Source organism: Urocitellus parryii, chromosome 3 (genome assembly GCF_045843805.1).
Source record: "Urocitellus parryii isolate mUroPar1 chromosome 3, mUroPar1.hap1, whole genome shotgun sequence".
NCBI lineage: Eukaryota > Metazoa > Chordata > Mammalia > Rodentia > Sciuridae > Urocitellus > Urocitellus parryii.
In genome coordinates, this window is record NC_135533.1 from 172052478 (window position 1) to 172071243 (window position 18766).

Sequence of the window (18766 nt, forward strand, 5' to 3'; positions counted from 1 at the left end):
GCATTTCCATCAAAAGGGAAAACAGACCAGCAATGCCAGGTGGGTTTGGAATATGAGTTTCTGGTAGACTTCAGTCAATAACATTTAGCAGCGAACACACGGATGGGTTTTACCAAACTGGAAACAGTAATTTCCTGACCTACAATAGAAAGTTATAGGTTTCTAGCAGCTGTTGTATAATTATATGAATGTGTGCTGCAGACAGATTATTTTGGAAATTGATTTAGCTACTTCTTTGGATATTTAAGGTCTAGAACAAAGGTGTCTGTTTTTCATGGGTACTTGGTTGATTTAAGCAATGAGGTTTGAGGTTTCATCAAGCTTCGGGAACAAACCCACGTATGAATCATTTTTTGGTCTGACATTTTTTTTTTTTTTTGTAAGGAAAAATAAGACCTTCAGTCACCCACTGGCATTTTATGAACAGAAGCACGAGATTCTTCCTGCAGGGTCGGGGCAATTGGCCTTCATTATAAAAGCTTTTCAGATACGGATTTGATGTTAGATCTTTTGCTCCAGAGTCTCTCTGGCAGCCTGCCTCCCCCCCCCCACCCTTTCCCTCTATGAATCACTGCCGACAGCTATAATATCTGTTTATGAATTTTTGATCTCTGGCAAAGCAAAAAATAACCTGTCTATAGTCATGCTGTTCTACTAAATATGATGAAAAATTATATTTTATGTGGCTTTCTCGGAAATAACCAACAAGAATTATGAGTTTTGTCCTCAATGTACCTTCAGCATGGCTCTATGATGGACAGACATTTTTATAGGGGAATCTATGAATAGGACAGCAGCAATAAACAGCTGAAAATAATCTATGAGGCGTTTGCAAATTACCCCTCATGAGCTGCAGTGGTTGTGAAAGATAATTTGTGGTTCTTGCAGAATACCCTGCAAATTGGGTCTTTCATCTGCAATGATTTTTACAGTTAAAACATTTCATTTCTCATATTAACAAATGATAACTCTGCATTTGTTAATCTAAACAATTTGATTTATATTTTTTTCTGTGCTGAGAAGCTGTTGACATTTCAGGGTAAGTAATTATTTTCCTTGCCAACTGCTGTTTGTGGTGATGGTAGGAAAAAGATAGAAATCAAAATGTACATCCTTCCCCCCCCCCCTTTAAAGACTATCTGTAAAGCCGGAAGTCAGCTTGCCTGAGTTATCATCTGTACTTAGAAATTGAATAGAATAGGGGTGTTGACATGTGAGGATGCTAATTATGTTTAGGGTTTTCTGCAGAAGTTCTCTGTGAGGGAGGGGATAGGGGCTGGCTTGCAGTGTCACCAAACCTTGGGCAGGGCATAGTATGCTTCCAGTCTTCAGTCACCACAGTTAGAAGAAGCACACATTATTGGCCTCAGTAGTTCCAGCTTGTATGGTATCTATTCGAGTATCTCATAGGGTGGGTGTCAGGATTCCATGTGGAATGTTGACAAGAACCACTTTACACCATGCCTGATATGCAGCATTAGCTCTTACAACATTGGTAAGAATTGGAATGGGGAATAAAAAAAAAATCTTCTAAACGTCCTTTCTCAGATTGGCTAAGAATTCACAGTCCAGGACAATGAAAAGACAGTGTTTTTGTTGTTGTTTTTCTTTTTTTCTTTACCTGGGAAGAAGTTGCTGTATCCTTAGAGCAGGGTGCTCAGTCTTGCCCACTGGAATGGCTGGCATATGGCAACGTGGAGAGGAGATGCCACAACCTGGGATAGAGCCCAGACAGCAGGTCTTCCCTGCTGTTGAGATTGAACCCAGGGGCACTTAACCACTGAGCCACATCCCCAGCCCTTTTTATTTTTTATTTTGAGACAGGGTCTTGCCAGGTTTATCTTAATATTCAGATAAAGAAAAAAAATATAAAAACCCTTACCATCCCAGTTTAAAAGTTTTCTACCAGCAAAATCGCTGCTTCAAAAGATGGCCCATCTTTAGCTTGAGGGTAAGCAGAGCTCACACTAGATAGAGCACACCAGGGGCAGTTGTAGATTGCCTCTGTGATGATTACAGATTCATCCCTGTGACCCCTGCACATATGATACAGTAGGTTCATCCATCTGTTTCCCTGTCTTCTTGGCACTGTCAGGCAAGACTGGGACTATATCTGTCTGTCCATCCTGCTCATATGCAAACCTTCCATCACATTCCAGCTAAGGAATGGACTGTGGACTTAGGATCCAAACTAATTTTTACATGGCCTTAAGGAGTGAATGTAGAGCCAGTATTCTGAATGGCAAATGTGCTTTATCCTTTGAACCGATTCCAATTGATTAGTTCTGGTTGCCTACAGTGCTGTCTTAAGAAACCATCTGTGGCGCATTGGGGCTCAGCTGGGAGGAGTGCTGGGATTGATTATCAATGTCTGTCATGGCCTCTGCAGGGACTGCTTGCCATATATATATATATATATATATATATATATATATATATATGCCGTTTTCTGCCTTTAACATGTCCCTAACTCCTCTGCACTCCTTTCCCTGTGTAAAATAAACTGACTCCTAAAAAGTGACTCTAAGTAGGAGCTGAGAGACAACAGGTACATTTCACTTTAAGAAAACCTAGCATGGCGAAAATGCAAATATACAAAAGGCATAAATCTGGAGCCAATTATTTCCATTACAGAAAGATTCCATGAAAGGTTCCTTTAAATAGCGAGGTCCCCTACTGCATTAAAATGATGATTCAATTTACAAAAATTCACGTTGCATGCAGTTCTTCAGGACCACGTCTGTGGGCTAAGCCAGCCTTATACCTGATTTTATTTTATTTTATTTTTGAAGCCACGGCCTAAATAATGTTCAGGGTGGCTGCCACCACTTATCTGGAGCCTCTTGGAAATTCCCACTCTCTTCAAGACTTCCTTCTGACTTCCTATCCCAGAGTGTTGAGAGACAATCTGGGTGGTGATCAAGAGCTGCTGGCTCCCACACCCTGACGGGGCTGCATTTCATTAGTGGGGGGAAGAGATGCATTCGCATCCTGTCTGTGCACGGGTGTGGTTGTGCAAGCCTGTGCCCTCTGTGCACCACGCAGGCAGATGCAGATACACAAAAGTCATTACGCTCGCTTTCCGACTAACCTAAATTCATTCCTGCTGTGAGTGTTATAAATGGAAGCTTCTAGTCTCCTGGTGGATAGGGCCTTCTGGTAATCTCTGCCCTGAATTTGCTTATGTGTTCTTTACCTTTGCATCCAAAAAAAAAAAAAAAAAGAAGAAGAAAGAAAAGAAACTGCCCCAGACTCTGGGCCTGAGTCGCATTACCCAGATGTGGAACCCTCCTCTTCCTCTGCATCGTCCTACAAAGCCCCAAATGGTTTTCTGATTTAGGAAATTAAATATAATCTGACTCTTGTGGCAAGCTACGAAATTCCCAACCAACAGACGCTCCCATTAAATGTATAACATACACAACATCTAAAAGTATCCACCGATCTAGCATGAACTTGAATTATAGAGGCATTCAGTGCCCCTCGGGTAGGATCACCAGCCTCATCCTAAGCACTCAGACTTGGGCAGTTCTCAGTGGACCCTAAAGCTCCTAGGAATGCTGACTGGCTCACATGTTGGAATTTTTTTTTTTTTTTTTTTTGCTCTGCAAAAGCAACTTAATCCAGGGAAGGGCACCTGAAAGAGATGGTATCTTCCCTTTCTGAGTGCATGGTCTTCCAATGCCTAGAATCACTGTCATAACTTTGCAGACACAGAGTACAAGTATCATCTCTATTTCATCTATGGTATTTTAAAAATCTCCAACCTAAATTTCTTCCCAGGAATATATATATATATTTTTTACAAACACATCTTACTGTTTCTGTTGGAAAAAGCAAAATCAGACCGTTAACAGTGAACACATCGGCTCACTCGGACACCTGGTCTACAGCCATCAATCCTCTTTGAGATGAAAGCTCTCAGGCCAGTGAGTGGTCAAATACCTCTTTTCCTCCCATCTTCCCAGAGTCACTGGTTTGAGCCAAGGGGCCCCGATGGCCCTGGGCTGTAATAGCCGCATAGGTGCAGCCATAGATGGCAGCCGCCAACATCATGAGACACACGATTCCACATAGAACCCCCGTGATGACAACGGTGGCCACTGCGTGGCGCAGGTTGGTGGGCCTCGGCTTGGGTTTGACTTCACATGCCACAGGGTCTCGCTCCTCAGAGATCCGGTTCTCAAGAGGCTTGGGGACCTCCCCGTGGGCAGTGCCATGCTGCTGACCCTGTGAGGGCTCCAGATGTGGAACAGGAAGAGGACAGGGCTGGTACAGCTCGTGAGGAATCCTAAGGAGATCCTTCCCCTTCCACATATCAGGTGACGCGCAGATGACACCATCCATTACTCCCCCTTTAGAAAACAAAAGCAGAGAATGATAACAGAACCCAGATACGACTGTGGTCCAAAATCTTTAGCTAAAAAAAAAAAAAAGGAAGGCAGATGGAATTTATAAGGTATCTTTATAAACTTTTTTTTCCATTCTTTATGATTTTAGGATTTCTAAATTAGCTAAATGCTAAAAATGCCACACACTAAATTGGCAATTACATATGACCCAGAATTCATCAGAAGCCAAGTCACCTTTACATCATATAAATGCTGATGGGGAAAGACAATTCCAAGGCTGACAAGAAGGGACTCCCAGGGGCGACACCAAGGGTGCCGTAGCCTAGCCCTGAGGCCAATCCCCTAAGGAGGCCCGAGCCCTGCCACACAAGAAACCTTTTGTGCCAGATTCCTATTGTAAACCTTAAAAAAAAAAAAAAACACACAGAACAAATGTGCATTGTTATGATGCTGTGTGTTGATCACTGAAATGCCAGGTGTCTACCAACTCTCCTCAGTGATGCCAAGGGCAGTGGTGGCAAGGTCCTTGCGGTGCTTTGTGTATCTCGGAATTTGCCAATTGGTTTCGTTCGTGGGATTAAGTATAATTAACCTGTCTCCTCAGGCCTCGAAAGAGTTTACTACTTTGAGTACCGGATTTTCCAAAGGGTTATTAAGTGCACTTTCCATTCCCCACGAGGCAGTTGATTTCCTCGGGTGTGTAGACTTCTGACATTTGTGGGATTCCATTGCTAGGGCATTCTCTAGAGAGAGCGCTGGGTTCACACACTTCCTTCTGGACGAGGTTGGTCACTGATTTACTGAAAAAGAACTTTTTTGACGAAATTCTCTGCCGTACAAGCATCAGATTTGTATCCGACTTGTTAGTTTACAAAGCACAGAGGGCTCCTTACGCTCTGCTAAGAGAGGAAATTCTTAAGCAAACTCATGCAGGTCCGGAGCAGACAAATCAACATCTAAACTCAGTCCTTGCCCATCATTCTCAAGTTTCCCCCACCCCTCTCACTGTCCTGCTCTACTTCCTCCTCTCTGGAGAATCGTGAGGCCAGGGCAGTGGGCAGGAGAATCCTCATAAAGCCCTAGGACGGGGCAAAACTCTCCTGTGATCTGTGACTCAGTTCTCCCAGCCTGCTATAAACACCTCTCCCGGGAGGACTCTCTTAGCCAAATTAGATGGAAGATTCTTCGCACAGATGGTTGGTGGATTGTGAAATTATAGCAGACCTACACACATGGAGGTCATTACTTCAACTTATTAGCACCTGCCATCACACAGCCCTTCAGAGTTTGGGAATGCTTTCCTATCCATCCTACCTAAGCCTTTTAATGCAAGCCCTAAGTGGCCCTGTAAGTACCTAGGACCACTCCACTGTGCAAGAGTTGTCACGTGGCCCAGGCACACCAGGGTGAGTGGCAATGGCAAAATTCAGCCTATGCCCTTTCTGCTGCCATTGCTTAAACCTGAATCATCTTCTGCCAGGATGTCTCTAGCCCCCCCCCCCCCCCCCCCCCCCCCCCCCCGGCTTCTTCTGTGATCCCTTGAGGCAAGAGTTGAGACTCTAAAGCTAAAAAGGTAAAAGAGGAATTTCTTCTTTTTCCAAGCTGTTGGTTCTCGGGAGGCCAGAGGTACGGGGTATCGGCCCAAGGTGTCATCCAGCTGCACTGTCATTGAAGTCTTGCCATATAGATCATTGCATTTCTGTGCACCTGGCCATTAGAGTCTCTCCCTGGGAGTTTGTTGCGAGGAAGAAGGCCAGAGAGAGAGAAATGAAGAGCGGGGCTCTGAGAAGTACTAAGTACATTTAACCTGGCCAAAGAGCACAGATACTTCTACCAGGGTTCGAAGGTCTCTTGCCAAGAGCAATTCCATCAGCTAACCTATACCCAGACCAAGGTGATTTATTTAATGATTCCATAACTGGTTTTCTCCATCTTCAGTCTTCTGAATGTTCAGTGTTAGAATGGGATCCACATCTTGGGACACAGAGGCAAGAGAATACATAGACTAGAGCCTGGGACTGTGGAAGGGGCCGTGACTCCCAACAGCTACATGGCCTCCTGTGCAGCTACATCCCCAGCCAGGATCTCCTCACACCCTGCCACCCCTATCTAGGAGGCCATGGCATCAGGGACAACTCTGCTGACTATAGCACGAGGAGCTTTACCCGCTTCTAGATTATATAAGTTGACAATGCAAGAAGCACCAGCTTGCCATGAGCACACTGTCCCCCACCTGACCCCTAGTGGCTCTCAACCTCTGTCTTGGAAAAAATTGGATTCAGATCTCAAATCTGCACATGACTTATTATACAACCCCAAAAGGTCTTTGACCATACCGTGCCTCCACCTGTGCTTCTGAAAAGTGAGAGACAGGACGAATAATGAAATTCGCTTCCCACGATTGCTCTGTGGGTTCAGTTGGATAAACCATGTCAAGTATTTAGCACCATACTTAGTCTAGAGTCAGTATTTAATAAAGTTAGTGATGAGCATCAAGATGGTTTGCTTACTCGTTAATAAAGAGGAATAGTAGAATTCAAATCTATGTGCATGTTTCTGTGGAGGAGATATGGTTAAGTATTCACCAACATACCTCTTTTGCCCTTAGGCCCGTAGGAAGACTCAGTTTTTGCACTCTTTGGGGTTATTTTGGGGCTAGGTGACTGAGAACTGCCCAATGGAACCATGAATGCCCTTTCCAGGAGATGACATCTCCAGCATGGTCTTACGTGGGTTTCGCCCCCTTTGGGTGGTGGTGTTGGAGATTGTGTGGTGAAGTGGGCCACATCACAACCTAAGAGGGGCTTAGATCTCTGAACAATGCATGGAAGGCAGACCAAGTTCCCAGTTCTCTTGAACCCTAAAATGAGTGAGCAACAGACATTTTCTTGCATAAATGACTGAAGTCTAGGGATGTCTGTTAAATCATTTAACACCTCTGGAATTGCTTTGGTTTATAAGGATATTGATTAATATCTATTCCTTTATTTTGTCTTTATTCGATGCATTCATTATATGACTTTCATATTTAGTATCAATATGGATTTTTTTCTAGTTATTTTGGGACAACCAGATTTCCGGTGCCCCCAATTGATTTTTCCTTCCTCTGACGAAAGGCTGATATCTGTGCTCCTGTGCTGTGTCACGAGGGAGGGTGAACTGCCTCACTGCTTCTGAGGATCATCATGGGCCTTAATACTATCACTTTTTATCTGGTGACACTGAGCACAATATTAATTTTCCCAAAGACCACCAGCAAGTTTTGTGGTTGAGTAAGGAGAACTTCATCCCATCCCACATTGCTTCTAACATCCTGGGCCTGGGAACTCTATATATTCTAATCAAGAAATATTCTTCTTTGATGAAAACTCTTTTGTGTGATGGTCTGGTATATGCCTACGATTTAATCCAGAACACAATAGCTCAAGCTCCTTACCCCCAGCTGTAATTAGTTGTATTTGAAGCCTCCTATCAGAAGGAGGTTGGCACATGCTATATAGCTCCTGTTGTCAGTTAACTGGAATGTTGGCTGGTGAGTGAGATGTGATTTGCTATTTTACTGTTGAGACGCTTCTTAATTCAGTATTGTATATTTGAACTCGAGCTGTTTTCTAACTTGCCTTCGTCTGTGCGGTCCAGATGCTATTGATTCTCTAATTCATGTCTGTAGCATGTATATTTTCTTGAGCAAGGGCTCAAATCTTGAGCTCCCCTTGGATTTGGTATGGGTGTCTCCAACATGCCCCCAAACCAACTCTTGACTCTCTGCCTCCCCCTTCCTCACTTCCCCCACTCCCAATTTGCTAAAGGCATCACCATTTCTTTGGCTACCCCTGCATGACAAAATGAAATAGAATTTCCCATCATTAGACTCTTTTCTTCATCTGTCACTCAACCTCATTAGCCATTCCTAGCAGTTTAATATTCCAGGTGTCTCCCAAAGCCTTGCCTTCTTACCACTCTGTTTGGGGCCACTATCATCCTCTCCCTGGCCAACAGGATTCATCTTCTTTTTTATATCTCTCTGGCTCTTCTTCTACAGCTTTTAGATCGCTCTTCCAAGACTCACCAAAGTAACCTTTTTAAGTTGTAATCAGATCATATTGTTCCCCTGAATAAAATGCAAGGGCTTTCCATCTGACCTAAAATAAAATCCCAGGCCCAAGGTCTGCTCTGCACAGTCCTGCATGACATGGTCTCTGAGGACATGCATTGCCTCTTCTCTGTCCCCTCTGTCACAGCCTGCCTCTGTTCTAGCAACTCTCTGGTTCTCCTTTTGTCACCAAACTTGATGTCTTTCGCCTAGTCATCTCCTGGCTCATTCCTCCTTGTTCTGATTCTTCTCACCCATGTCACCTCCTTGGAAAGGACTTCCATGCCCATTCAGTCTAAAATGGGGCCCCTTCCCCTCATACTCCCTCTGCTTCCCCTGCCTAATTGTCGTCTTAGCACTGTCGTCTTAGCACTGTCGTCTTAGCACTGCCGCCTGAGCACGCATCATTACCCGTGGTCTTAATTAACATCCATGCACACTGCTCTAGATACTCTAGATATTCTTGTTCATGGTCCTTTTCTCAGAGCCCAGAACAGTGCCTGGGATATAAAAAGCATTCAAGTGTGGGAATCAATGAATGATGTTCAGAGACGCACTATGGGGTACAGGGAAGAATGTGGGGCCAAGAACCAAAGTCAGGCTTTCTGTTTTCCTCTTTGCTTCTGCTCTGTGATCTTGGGCAAATCACGGAACCTCTCTGGGCCTCTGTTTCCCATCGATAACAGGGATTTGCCAAACTTCTATTAAGAGCCAGATAATAAATATCAGCTTTACCAAACAGTCAGTCATGACCACTTAAACTTGCCCTTAGAGTGCAAAACAGCTGCTCAGTATGTGATGAATAGGCATGGATGTTGGCTGACAAAACTGCAAAACAAAAAGAGAAGAGGGACTGGATCTGGCCTTAGGGCTGTGGTTTGCTAATCCTTGGGTCATTTCCATAGCCTCCCTCCATCTTTAATATTCTGGGATCTCTTGCTTTGCTTTTTGATATCTGGTTAAAGAAATAATGAATAACTTTAGAAAGAGGTCATATTGCACCCAAGTTCAATAACAGTAGTACTTACTAAAGCAGAGATTCTTTTAGGGAAGATTTTCACCTGTCAAATGGATAGAAGCAAACAAAGAGGAGAAAATATCCCAAAGAGTGATAACCCTGTCCCCAATTGGATCATACTTGAAAATAAGAGTTTAGTGCCACTTTGGGGTGAAGCCGTCACTCAGGTGGCAATTGAAGTCCCTCCTTCCTATGGGCATACCTGCCAGAGAAGTAACTTCATGTTATATTAATCAGACAAGAAGAAAGTTGTCTCTGTGCATTATATTTGTAGATGAATATAAATAACCTGAATTTAAATACCCTCTAATGACTCACCTACCTTTTTGCCAAACCATGAAATGACATCAATGTAAAAAAAAAAAAAAAAAAAAAAAGCTTAAAACTGCTCCTTGCACCCTCCTCAATGTATCTGCTAATGCAGAGAACAGATGAGGTTCATCCCAGGCTGGTGACACACAGATGGGGCTTTCCAAACAGACGTTACTGACCTGCATAGATAAATTTCTCCAGCCAGAGTTTAAGGCCCAGCAAGTGGCAATTGCATTTCCAGAGGTTGTCCTTGAGAAATAACAGCCTCAGGCTGGGCATGGATTCTAGGAGCCTGCGACTGAGATAGTGGAGCTGGTTCTGTCGCACTGCAAACAAGGTTAGGTTCTCCCAAGGCTCCGCCAGCGAGGTGGGAAGATGGCTGATGTTGTTGAATGACACATCGAGCTCCCTCAGCTGCCGGAGGGAATGGAAAAGTCTGCTTTCCAGGGAAAGCAGGGAGTTGTGAGTTAGGTTTAAGACGTGCAAGTGCCGAAGTCCATGGAAAACTTCAGGGGCCAGATGTGAGAGAGAATTGTTGGACAAGTTTAAGGTCATGAGCCGAGGAACTGACCTAAACGCGTGAGCGGGAAGCTGGCGTAGCTGGTTATCTTGCAAGAGCAGCGTTAGAGTCTGAGGAGGCAGATCAGGAGGGATTTCAGCCAGACCCTGGTGACTACAGTCTACAGAGTTTGAAGATGAGTGACAGATGCACTTCTCTGGGCAGCCGCACACGCCCTGGGGTGGGAAAATCGCACTCAAAAGCAGTAGCAGCTCACCTAGGACAAACAGAAAGAAAGTGGGCTCTGGGCTAGTGTTAGGAGAGAGATCTGCATGTATGTCCCTTTTTGGATTCACAGGTAATGTGATTCTGAGCCGGATAACACTTCCTGCAACCTAGATGACAGGCTGTGTCACTTCCCTTTTGAGTAGGGTCGGGACAGACTGAGTACATCCTATTTCACACCTTGCTAATTATTGTCAGCAGCCTCGGGAAAGATACTTTCCAAGTGCTTCAGTACCCACATGGTGGAAAAATAGAAAGGCGACACATGGTTACAAATGCCTTTTGTAGGACACAGCTGCATCATGTAGGGCCAGACTTGGAGAAGAGTGACAGGCCACTGCATCCAAGGAACTGAATATCATTTTTATTTCATTTGAATTAATTTTTAAATTGTGCCCTGTGGCCAGTAGTTACTATCTTGAGTAGGGCGGGTCTAAAGCATTCTTCCAGATTGACTTTCGTCATGGCAGGTGTAATCCTGAATGATCATCTCTGCTCTTTTTGTATTCAGTAGATTTTCAAAATACAGAGAAGCATTAAGAATAATATCATAATCAGGCCGGGCACCAAGGTACACGCCTGTAATCCCAGTGGCTCAGGAGGCTGAGACAGGAGGATCCTGAGTTCAAAGCCAGCCTCAACAATGTAGTGAGGCCTTACGCAACTCAGTGAGATCTTGTCTATAAATAAAATAAAATAGGATTGGGGATGTGGCTCAGTAGTTAAGCACCCCTGGTTCAATCCCTGGTACCCACCCTACCCCTTGCACCAAAAAGTAAGATTTTCATACTTACTTTATCCTTCCCCCACCATTACTGATACATCCCTCCAGGTATGTTAAAAACAATATTTAATAATCAATTAATATTTAATATTAATAGTTAACAATGGCAAATAAACATATAGCACATATCTGGGGCCAACCATCATTCTATATGCTTTATATACATCAATTCGCCCCTGTAACATCGTTAAGTATGGTTGTACTCATTTCATCATTTTAAGGGTGAGGATACTGAGGCACAGAGACACCAAATCGCTTACCCAGAATCACACAGATAGTAAGCAGTGGAGCCATGATCTGAACCCAGACAATCTGCCTGCAAAGTGTGAGGGTTCTTATCTGCTCCACTCCAGTGCCTGTCAAATACTTTTTCATGCACACACACACTCATTTGCATTGTGGTTTCTAAATATTCACATAAATGGAATCATCAGTCTGACTCATCTGAAGTCTGTCGTCCTCCTCCATGCTGATCTAGCTACTTGGATACCTAGAGAGATAATTCATTCCTTTTAACTGCTATCGAATATTCCATGATGAGATCGTTTCGAATTCAATATTTACTCATCCCTTTACTGAGGGGCAATTGAGCAACTGCAATATTTCCCCCCCCCCTTCATTACAAACAATGCTGTAAAAAGCATCCTTGCCTCAGCACTCCTTGGCTGTATGGGAATGTGGGAGAGGGTCCTTTGAAGGGGAGAGAGGATGCCAGTTTATGTTCTTCTTAGATTCTCTGAGATCCTTCAACAAAGTTGCTATAACACTTCTTGGGTTTTTTTTTTTTTTTTGAGACTCAAATTTCAAAATATGGCAAACATCTGTCAAGGGCATTTTGTCAAATTGGTAGAGGAATTCACAAGGCCACATGATGATATTTGAAACTTAAAAAGAGGGATCTACTCCTATTGAAAGTTCTTGATGGAGGTTGTTTGTTTGTTGGAAGGCTTAACTAAGGAAATATACAATGTGGCCTTCCCAGGCTCTGCAGCCTGCTCCCTTGTTCTGAATTCTCTCTCTGGAGCTAAGAGTGCTCAAGGCTCATAGGAAGGAGGCCCCGGAGCCTTCTGAAAGAGAAGCTGCTCTGTTTAACTTAATTCAAGAGAGGTGGGGTGTCACCATCCTCTTCCCCTTTCCCAAACAAAGAAGCACAAAATCCTTGTTCTCCTTTCACCAATTTTGCAGGTAAACGAAATGACTCCTTTCCAAGCCAAAATATCTTCCCATGAGAAACAAACCCACATCCCTTCCCCTGAACTGTAGGGCTCAAACATGACTTAGCTGCAGGAAATCAATTCTTAAATAAGAGAATATGTTTTCCACGGAATCTGCTGAGCCATTAATGAAGGGCTTCTCTTTCTGAGATTGGAGCCAGTTGGTTCATTCTTCCTTTGGCTCCAACCCTCTCCCCCAAAGGGAATAATATATGAACTCCAACTGCCCGCACCATGTTTTCTGTGAAATGACCCGTGGCATGCCCAGCGCACACTCACATTATGGCCGCATAATTTTATCTCCAGTCCCTTCCTCTGCACCCAACGTGGTGAAAACATAAATCTTCCCCTTCGGCGAAATTTTTTTACATATGTCCAGATCTTGTAAGGAAGACGACTTGAAAACAGATTTCACTGGACACCCTTCTGAGGGGATCCACTCCCTCCCTCCCTCCCTCCATTGGAAAACTCCTCCAAGGAGCGACAGGACTCATCCATCACGGCTCACCTCTCATGGCTGCGCCTCCACGGGACCAGGGTCCTTGCCGATCACGCAGCCCACCCTTATTAATTTGCAGATCCACAAGCCGAGGGCATGGCAGGACTTGGAGTTTTCATTCACTTCTTCTGAATCCTGCTTGGGCTTTTTTTTTCTTCGATGCTGAGAACAGTTGTCGCTTTCACAAGACCACTTCTTTAAGCAGCCTGCCCCCTTGTCTCCATCTGGCTGGGATCGGTTTCCATAAAAGGATCTTTTGATTGTGTCCCCTTCTTCTTTCTTAAAGTGTCGACCTCCCCGAGATCATCCCTGCCTTTCCCATTCAGACCGAGAGCCGCGCGTAAAGAATGTTTGTCAAATCTCGGTGAACAGCTGTAGCATTCAAACATGACCCCGATGGCTCGGCCTTTTTGATTATTTAATCTGCTTGGAGTCCAGGGCACCAAAATAAAAACGGCCTCCTTAATCCGATCGTGGCTTCTGAATTCTGTTGACTTATTAACCATGCTGTGTCCACCTCCTCGGGTTGGCGGTGGGGGGGAGACGCTCGATCTGGGGGTCTAGCAACAGAGCCAGCAGAGTGTGTAATATGAGGACAAATTGGCCTGCTGGAGGCTGACATGGTTTCCACAGTGCGTTTCTTTGGTCATCGGAGGCTTATTCAGCCAACATCCGTAGGGATTAGCTGTGTTGACAGGATCTTGATGCCCTGAAATTCATAGCCATGGTTTCCTTGCGTGGACATCGCAACCTCTTCCCCCACCCCTCCGAGGCCACAAATACTTCTCAGCTGCCGGCCAGCTCCCTCGTCCCCGCCCCCCACCCCAGCCCCGGTTGAATTGACCTTTGGGTTAGCATGACTTTGGAAATCTCAATCTTTCATCGTTTCCCTGATGCCAAGGGTCTGGCCCTTTCCTCATTTTTCACATGTGAAACAATAAAGCCTCCTGTGCGCATCCGACATCAATGAACTGTGACGTCCTCTAACTGAAGCTGCTGGGAACTTTCCCACCAGGGACAGGAACTCTTGTCTCTGAATGTGCAACTCCCCTGCCACTTGTTGAGGTGGGCTTTGGATGCTCGAGGTGGCTCTCCTACAACACCCCAACATGTTCTGAGTGCGCTCGCTCGGGGACGCCTTTCATGGAGGCCATAAGACCTGGAATCTCTGGCCCCAAAAGCTGTGAAGTGGAGCCTTTGCATGTGAATTTGGGAATCAGATGGGCCAGGATTTGGCTAGTCGGCTCAGGACCTCATCTCTAACATGGGGGATATCGGTAGTTTTTATTTCACAAGATTGTAATCAGAATTACCTAAAGCAATACATGTCGCAGCCTAGAGTGTGCTCATGAGTATTGACCAGTACCCACAAGTGTGCTTTGCAGCACTTCCCAGCTCCTGGTCTTGATAGAGGCTGGCCCTGAAGCCTGCCTGGTGCTACAAAGGCAGGAGGCTCCCTCTGAACAGGATTGGATAGTGACTATTCTTAATAGCCTATTCCTTGGGGACTATTGTCTCTAAGCCCCTTCCCACAATCATGCTGTGTGGCTAAATAAGGATGCCCATTTTGGGGGTTGAGGGTACCAGGATTGAACTCAACCACTGAGCCACATCCCAGCCCTATTCTGTATTTTATTTAGAGATAGGGTCTCACTGAGTTGCTTAGGATCTTGCCATTGCTGGCTTTGAACTCGTGATCCTCCTGTCTCAGCCTCCCAAACTACTGAGATTACAGGCGTGTGCCACCATGCCCAGCTAGTAATCACTTTTCCATGATACATGACCATCAGTGGCCACCTAAACATAGTCATTAATTCATAATAGCATAAAAAACACCTGTAAACTTTATGTTCCCTTTAAGAACTTGGAAGTTACTCTCTTTCCTTGGGGTCTGGAAACATTTTCGTGGAGGGTCAGGCAGTAAATATGTTAGACACTGAGGGCCCTCTGGTCTCTGGTGCAAGCTTACGTCCTGCTGTCGTAGTACAAAAATAGCCAGAGATGATCCTTAATGGATATGTGTGCCTGTGCTCCAATACAACTTTATTTACAAAAACAGGTAAAGGGCCTGATGAGCCAGTGGGCTATGGTTTGCAAACCCTGCTCTATCTCACCCTCTAGCCACTGCTGTCACCTCACCACCTGTCATCCACCCCCAACTCCCACCTCCCAACCAGGCATATCCATTTTATGTCCTATCTCCTCTTCCATAAAATATAGGATGATCTTTAGGGCTTGATTATGTCTAAAACCTTGTCACGCTGGTCAGAAATCAGGAGTGAGCTTCAAAGGCACTGTACTCACCAACTTTAGGGGTGTGTTGGACGGAAAATTTGAGCATGTATCTCTTTGGGTTATAGTGGAGCTATTTAGCCTTGTCTTGCAGAACCCAAATAGGATCTGAATCTCTTTGACTCAGAGGCCTGAGAAAGATGAATCCACTGAGAGCATGACTGGGCATGGGAAACCAGGACACTTGCAGGGAACTTCAGAGGACCAAGAAAACCTCCAGATACAACTAGGCTGTGTGGCTTAATGAGGATGCCCATTTTTATGTTGCATTGATCCTAAAGCTGTGTGGTCTTGGACAAATCACAACTTTTCTGAGTCTTGCTTTGCATCAGTAGAGCATGGATAATACCTACCTCCTAGGGGACAGGACAGATGAAGTGCTATTTGTCCAGTGCATAGCACAGATCTGGTCAATCAACAGCAGTATCTCCTCTTAGCAGTGCGTGTTCTCAGACCTCAGAAGAGTCTGAGCTGGCTGTTCCCATCTAAACTGGGAACACACAGAGAATCCCACAGAAGATAGATTCCCAGGAGCAGCTGCTTGCTGCCCCAGGAGGCTCTTGGTTCTATTTGTTCCTGCTGACTCTAACAGGTCATTAAAAGATAGGCAGTGCACACATGGATAGAAGGCTCCAGGACACGCTGAAGGACTTTGGATGTGGAGGCTGATTGATTTATTCCATCCGACCTCAGCCAAGAGAACAAAGGGAGGGTGCATGACCCGCATGCTAATGCCCACAGCTCCCCCCCTCCCTCCCTCAGTGAGCCAGCTTTAAGAGGTGGCAACAACTGTGCATGCGGAGTCACCAAGGAGAGATGTCACACGTCAGCACAGGCCAAATGCACTCCTTAGAGAGGTGGTTTCCCTGGACCAAGACCCAGCCGGACTCCAGCTTCCTTGCATAGAATCAAACTGCAGATTCACCCTCGGAATAATATTGGGGTTATTGTCACACTGAGGTTTCAAGAATTCCCTACCTTCTGAGACTCACTCAGTGGCCCAATTTAAGTCAGAATGGTTTCTAAATAAATAGGTCGAGTTACCATTTCACATTCTTCTGAAAAAACAACATCCACAACAAAAATCGACAGCCATTATTAACCCTTAAAGTTGATGCTTTAAAATCCAGCATTTAATAACTTTCTTCCAAGAAATATTATATACGTCTCTTAAAGAAAATAAATGAGCACTTATTAAGTCCATCTCAGAAAAGATTCATAATAAGTTGTTAGGTGAAGTAAAGCAATTTGAATAGGAACGTATGTTATATAATTCTATTTGTGTTTTGTTTTGTTTTGTTTTTTTAAATAAAGGCCGACACAGTGGCAAATGCCTGGAATCCCAGCAGCTTAGGAGGCTGAGACAGGAGGATCATGACTTCAAAGCCAGCCTCAGAAACTTAGTGAAGCCCTAAGCAATTTAATGAGACCCCATTCAAAATAAAAAATAAAAAGGGCTGGGGATGTGGCTCAGTGATCAAGTGCCTCTCAGTTCAATCCCTATACCTCCATCTAAAAAAAAAAATATATATATATATATATATTGAAAGTGCTAAACAGGTGGCTCAGTGGTAAAATATCCCTGGGTTCAACCCCCAAGGCTGAGAAAAAAAAAAAAAAACGTTAAAGGTGGAGAAATAAACCCTGTAGTGTGTATTGGTGTATCTAAAAACACAAGAAGCTTGAAAGGGCAGGCACCAAACTGGTAATACTGATTATTTGACAAGACAAGGGTCTAGTTTAAGAAGAGAGGGAGCTTAACTTTTTCCGTCGTACCTCTTTTTCTTTATACCCTTGCTAATATTTAACTTGCTACAACAGACATGTATCACGTCTGTAATTAAAAAGCTGCAAAGGAGAAGAGCTGACATTTTTGTCCAGTAGGTACACTCAAGGCACATTCCATTTACTGGACTATGCAGATGGCAAGATCTCTAGGGACCGAGTTGTAAGTGTACGTCCAGCATGCCTTGCCAGTTACCTCCTCTCACTCCCCCAGAGGACTCATCTGTCTTTCTGTGCCCAGGGGTCTCTGCCTGTGACAAGACCTGATAACGAACGTGAGCATTTCTCCCGGTTTTAACGTCTGCTTCGGTAAATCATGGCAAAGCTCTCCTCCGTTCCTGTCAACAGGAGCCCCATCCAGAGTACGTGCCTTGGTGATCTGATGCTGGGGGACGGCAGCCAGGTCCAGGGACAGCTGCAGCCCAGAATGGGAAGGAGGCCCTTGGTACCACATATCCATGCAGCAATTTCATTTGGCTATGGAGGCAACTTGGTATCTGGAGGCATGAGGATAATAGTGAAAATATTTCCCTAGGAATTATGGCTGACCAAACGCACTAAAGTAGAAAGTTTACACAGAGCTTCAATATTGCTTGCTGGATTCCTTCCTCCTGCCCTCCCTCCTTTCCTTCCTTTATTCCTTCCTTCCTCCTTCCCGATTTTCTGTGTATATGTGTATGGGTTTGTGTCCCCTCTCTCTTTGGACTTAGTCTCTAAGACCTATGGCAAGGGAACTAGGAATATATTTCTAAATGACAAGCCTATCAATCATGTATTTAGTGCTCACAGTGGGCCAGAGATTTGTAATAAAGTCATGCTAGCTGCTGTGACAAATAGACCTCCAACTCTCGGTGGCTTAACGGAACAACTTATCTTTTTGCATTTATTATAGTTTAATTCAGATTGATAGTCAATGCAGTCTTCATGGACCCAGGCTTCTTCCATCTAGTGGCTGTACCCTCCTCTTGGTTCTGAGAGTCCTCTCCATCAGTTTGGCTGATGGGGGGAGAAAATGAAGATGTGGGCCAGGCTTGGAAAAGGTACTTACCGCATCTATTCATATTCCATTGGCCAGGATGAAATCATGTGCCCATATCTAGCAGCAAGGGAATCTGGGAAATGTAGTCTAGCTGTGTGCTTTGGAAGAAAAGGAGACATCACTGTTGGAGGTCATTAGCAGCAATGTGTACCCCCACTCCACCCCCATGTTGTTGGCATCATTTCACTTAAAGGTGACCACAGATCACTGGTCTCTTAAGCTTCAGATGACTCTTTTGTTTCTACAGTACCCACACATAGGTTCATTATAAAAATGCTGAATGAATGAATGAATATTAACTATTATTTTCATTATTGATGACAAAACTAAGGCACAGAGAAATTAACTCACTTGCTCAGGGTCTCTAATATATTTATGGCAATCACGTGGACTATGAGTACCCATGTCTGGTCCAATATTTATAAAACCAATAATTTTCTTCCTTATATATCTTAAGTCTTTGGGGGTACCACACACTCTTTTGGTAGTAAGCTGCAGATTTAATTATCTTGCAAAATTCTGAGTCAGAGGATGAGAACACAGTAACTTTTGAGCTGTTCAGGGGAGAATCAAGGCTGTCACATGGTTTCTCTA

The 18766-nt window shown here is 44.4% G+C and overlaps 2 protein-coding genes across 2 annotated transcripts in view; one reads left to right on the forward strand and one right to left on the reverse strand.

Moving 5' to 3' along the window:
• Cacna2d3 (calcium voltage-gated channel auxiliary subunit alpha2delta 3) overlaps positions 1-18766 on the forward strand; it is an 882565-nt gene that overhangs the window by 726082 nt on the left and 137717 nt on the right. The gene's annotated exons all lie outside the window — the stretch shown is intronic.
• Lrtm1 (leucine rich repeat transmembrane protein 1) lies at positions 3217-13487 on the reverse strand. Its single transcript, XM_026388629.2, has 3 exons — positions 13066-13487; positions 9955-10551; positions 3217-4355 (listed from the first exon to the last, which is right to left on the reverse strand). Exons 1-3 carry the CDS (start codon positions 13070-13072, stop codon positions 3922-3924), a joined length of 1038 nt encoding a protein of 345 aa, XP_026244414.2. The 5' UTR covers positions 13073-13487; the 3' UTR covers positions 3217-3921.

What these genes read in the sequence shown, in the direction of transcription:
- Lrtm1 (XM_026388629.2), bottom strand. An exon ending in GGAGAAATTTATCTATGCAG is followed by an intron (nt 4,356 to 9,954) that starts GTCAGTAACGTC and finishes TGTTTTCTAAAG; the next exon opens with GGGGAGTAATGGATGGTGTC.